A 4,949-nucleotide genomic window follows, 5' to 3' on the forward strand; every position below is an offset into this window, starting at 1 on the left:
AGTACATAAATATACATGTATTTTTAATGAATGCATCTTGCCTAATGGTGCTCCCTCCAAGACACAAAGACCACCTAACAAAACTTCCAATGCCAGATATGAGAAACCTTGTTTGGAGTTGTTGAACAGGGCTGTCTATGAGACTAATAAAACATACAGCCTATTGCTGCTGCACTTGGTTGCTCATCGGAGATTGAAGATCAGTCTTGCTAAAGACACCATATACTTCAGAAAGCACACCCAGAGACCTCTGTGTTGAAACTGACCTAAATGCCCCGTCCTCCAGGAGTTGCTTTCATGGCACCATAAGGAACCATGTAATCTTTCAAAAGGGAGTAAACCAACAGTCCTATTCGGCTTTGGTTCCTATGAGCTATATTAATGACCATCATGGTATAAAAACACCTTGTTGGCAGCCAGCTTCTCACAAATTGGGCATAAAACCCTTTCAAGAAGAACAGATAACCATGTCTGTTACTGGAAACCTAGATAACTCACAAGCGTTGGTTAAATTTTGTTTACTGGAGGAGAATACACAATCAGTAATTACTAAATCAGCATAATCCCTAACAATCTATAAATATTTGTCCTTTTACCCACAAGTGTGTGTTGGCTTTATCCCCCATATAGGGAAACTTCTTTTGCAACAGATGGAAACTACTACAGAAGATTACAATCAATCAAGATGCAGAATTGTGGTACCCAGTCCCAATGGATATGCAAATCACTCCTACACCTAAGGCTCAGGGAATATCGTAGAAGTAGTGGTCAAATGATTGTAAGAGCCAGAGAACTGGGGACTTTGGTATGAGATTGTGTCTCCTACAAACATCAGTCTAGACCTGTAAAACCTCACCAACATATCCACTCAAACCCTCCACAAAGTACAGGTAACTGGATAAAGCAGACAGTGGAAGAGGTGTTTCACCCCAGAAAAGAACATACCAATTGGTTGTTGAGTACCAAATTGTCAGCCAGGGAAACATACATAGAAGTACATTATATTGATTGATGGGTTCTATTTGGGGTTTTATATATAATATTATTATATAGTAAACATATATATATGTATATATATGTATATATATATATATATATATGCATATTGATTAAAAAGAGGCCATGAATCAAAAGGAGAACAGAGAGGAATATATGGGAGGATTTTGAAGGAAGAAAGGAAAAGAGAAAGGTTGTAATTAAGATACAATCTCAAAAATACATGAAATAAATAATGTTTTGTTGCTGGTCTTCTTAGGTTGATGAATCAGTGATGATTAACAATTCAGTGGCGTCACTGAGCTGAAACTGTTTTTCACTGGCACAATGGGAGGTTGGTCACATGAAGCTGAAGGATTGGCTGTGTTTGATAAGAGATTAGCTCCATGGAAATGAAATCTTCTGTGAGTCAATGGAACAATAGTTAGGTGGCCAGCACACAGAAGCTGTGGTCTGAAGAGGACTATACTACATTTAAGTATTCTCCCTCTTAGGGAATATATTTTAGCTGTACCTCGTCTATCTTTGGAAGCAATAGTGGGAAAGCTGAGAAAATCTGTTTGGCTGCATTATTCTCTGTCTTTCGTATTCTATCTACTTAAGCAACTTCATAAATGTCCTTTGATGTCTCTTGTAGTGTACTGGCTAGATTTATGCCAATTGGACACAAGCTAGAGTCATTTTAGAAGAGGAAACTGAACTGAGAAAATGCCTTCACTTAATTCAAGATTGATGTGAGAGGATCCAGCTCACTGTGGGTGTTTCTATGCTTGGGCTGGTATACTGGATGCTGTAAGAAAACAGGTCAAGGAAAGAGATTGGTAATGGTCATTAAGAAGCATTCTTCCATGTCCTCTGGAACAGTTGTGGTCTTTAGGTTTCTGCTTTGAGTCCCTACTCTGAATTCCCTAGATAATATACTATAGCATGTAATAAGGGAAAAAAAAAAAAACCTCTAGCATTCCAAGTCTCTTTTGGTCATGGTGATTCATTTCAGCAATAGAAACCTTAATTTAGATACACTGAATGACTTCAACTTGATTGAGGAGTTAGATATCCTAAGATTAAGAATTAAGTTTATTGCATGTTTGGGCTATCAATTGTATTTTCCCTTTCCAGATGACAGAGAGTGCATGTAGTGTATACACTTGGAGAAACGTTGATAATTTTTTTTATTCCTTTTTCCTGAAATCAGTCCCCTTATTAGGGATAATTTGGACTTTATGGTTAAAATGGAAGGGGATACCAGAGAACCTTCAGCTATCATTTTTGGATAACAATTGCATGTCGAGTCTTACTTTCTTCATTTACAGTGTAACTCTTCTCATTATTAAACCACATCTTCCCTGAATATTTAAGAGCTTATCACTTAAGTCAGACTCACTGTAGTATTGATATTAATAGGATGTGAATTTATATGAACTATTAATTTCACTGGTTCTAGATTCTAGATTCTAGAGTTACATGTAATAAGTTTCTGGACACAGATTATCTAGAGTTCATCAGCCTCTGGGAGTGTCTTTGTGTAGTTATTTTAAATTAGCGAGTTGAAATGGAAAGACCTGCCCTAAAGGTGGGCAGCACCATTCCCTGGGCTTGGGTTATGGACTGTATGAAAAGGAGAAAGCAAGTCAAACATAGCATTTGCCTCTCTCTGCCTTCTAACTGTAATTACAAGGTAATCAGCAATATCAAGATCCTGCCAGCATGACTCCCCAGACACTACGAACTAGACCTCAAATTCCCAAGCAAACTGACCTCTTCTTTCAGGAATTTAGTTTGGGGGCTTTACTTGGGTAGTCCCTCAAGCTAACACAAGTATCCAAGTTACAGATAGTTAGAATTAGTTTGCTGTTCTGCTGTTGATGTGCTCTTTGTAGTGAGTAATTTTTTTTTTCTTTTACTTCTCCTTAGGAAATATCTCACAACAAGGGAAGGAACTTTAACAAGTTTAACTTTAACTTGTTAAACTAATTAGGTGTAGGATAGTCTGAAAATGTTTTGTATATAGTAAAGTTGGAGTCCTGATGGGGGATGCCCTTCTGCATATGTGTTTCTCTTATTGCTTGATGAATAAAACACTGTTTGGCCAATAGCCAGTAGAGACAACAAGATAGATGGGGCTGGTAGATGGGGAGAATTCTGAGAAATGTAGGTAGGGAAGTGCCAGTTAGAGACTCCATATAGCAAAGGAAGGTGTAACAGGTGTAGACCCTTCTCCAGTAAGCCAACTCTATGTGGAAAGTCATAGATTATGAGAAATTGATTAATAATTAAGACAGAGCTAGCCAGTAAGAAGCCCTAGCCATCGGCCAATAGTCTTATAATAAATATGGTATTTCTGTGTGTTCCTTTGTGGCTGGAGCAGCAGAACCTGGTGGGACAAGAAAATCCAGCAATGGAGTACAAGAATAATAAAAGATTATATGAAGTGCCTCATTTTCAAACTTTAGGAAAAGAAAAATCTATTTAACGTCTAAATGATGGAGCAAAGTATTATGAGAAAAATCTTTGCAAGTATTTTGACAAATGCATTGTGGAGATTCCTTATAGCAATTTTGGGAAGTTCATCTGGTGAACAGTTGTAATTTCATGGCATGGGAAAACAGGCCTGATTTAATTTTTATGGATGTAGAGGATGATGTACGAACGAGGTCAATGTATTCTGACATTAATTTCCATATCTACTATAACTCCAGATTATTTACTTTCAGTAATTGAAATCTAGAACTCATAAGACTAAGTGTGCAATAATGCATTTAATGAAATACTGAATAGACTAAAACAGGAATACATCTAGAGATCCACTTTTCGTCCTCGGGCATGGTTTTGAATCTGAAATTTTTAGGTAGCTGTCTGAAGAATACTTGTGATTACTCCTTGTAATTTTGGGTTTTCAACTCTATCTAAGTTGGAAACTTGCATTTAAATATTGTAGTGGATTTGGGAATGCAGGGGAAGAGTGAAAGAAAGGGAAATTGTGCCACCCACTAAAAATAAGACAGAAGAAAGAGTTGCCATTGCCAGTGCAATGCCAACTTTCTGGGTATCCGGTAAGGAAGGTGTATGGAAAGATGGGGGAAAGGCAATCCCGTCCTTGTGAATGATGGATAAATAGTTGTACAAGATTGAAAGGAAGACTAGGATGCTAGCAATGATGTTCAGAATCCCTGGAAAGAAGAATGGATTATAGGTGGCTTTCTTCCAGAGTCTTCCTGTGTAAATTTTCCAAAGAGCAACAACGACAGAGACCATCGAAATCATGCCGAGAAAGCTGGAGATCAGTAGCAGATGTTGAGCAACGCGGATATCCAAAGGGATGAAGGTGTCCTGGTAGGTATATTGGTAACATGCTCTTAAAATATTGGAATTTCTTTCCTCGTGGTACACGCAGGTTCTCCACATCCCCACTAAAGTCATGCTTGGCTTGGAATCCATTGGTTCTTGGAAGTACCATACTCGCCACTGAGGGAGGCTCATAGAGACGCTACAAAGGATCCACGCTAGTGTGGCCGCAGCAAAGCCTCCCAGCTGCCGGCTGGCACTCCTGCTGACCATTATAATGGTGACACGGAACACCTGGCAACTGCGAAGAAACACAGGACATCATGAGGATGGGCTCTTCGGGCCTGCGACATTGTCCCCTGTGGGGAAAGTACCACTAGAGAAGGGTTTTGTTGAACAGGTGGGCCTTTGGCTAAGAAATCTCCTGTAGGGAATGTGTTCTGATCAAATTCAGAATGGCTGGCTCTGTGCCAACACTTACTAGCAGGTTGATAATCAACATACCATCTAATATTTTCTTCTTCCAGTGTTTACAGACTCACAGTGAAGTTTGGCCCCAAATATTGGCCATTCAGATTGTCATGACAGCCTGAAATTAGGAAGCCACTTGAAGCACAACAGTGGATAATTTATGCAATATCCATACCATGGTATTATATGCCAACCTT

General features: G+C 38.8%; 1 protein-coding gene across 1 annotated transcript; it reads right to left on the minus strand.

Annotated features, from left to right (window-relative positions):
• Positions 1 to 3,921: 3,921 nt before the first annotated feature.
• LOC127218490 (claudin-34) lies at positions 3,922 to 4,583 on the minus strand. The gene has a single exon (XM_051179530.1). The coding sequence runs from the start codon at positions 4,552 to 4,554 to the stop codon at positions 3,922 to 3,924; it is 633 nt and encodes a 210-aa protein (XP_051035487.1). The 5' UTR covers positions 4,555 to 4,583.
• Between the last annotated feature and the right edge of the window lie 366 nt (positions 4,584 to 4,949).

This window comes from Phodopus roborovskii, unplaced genomic scaffold (assembly GCF_943737965.1).
Source record: "Phodopus roborovskii unplaced genomic scaffold, PHOROB, whole genome shotgun sequence".
In the NCBI taxonomy this organism is placed as follows: Eukaryota; Metazoa; Chordata; class Mammalia; order Rodentia; family Cricetidae; genus Phodopus; species Phodopus roborovskii.

Coding starts and splice junctions, on each gene's coding strand:
- LOC127218490 (XM_051179530.1), bottom strand. CDS start 4,554: ATGGTCAGCAGGAGTGCCAGCCGGCAGCTGGGAGGCTTTGCTGCGGCC.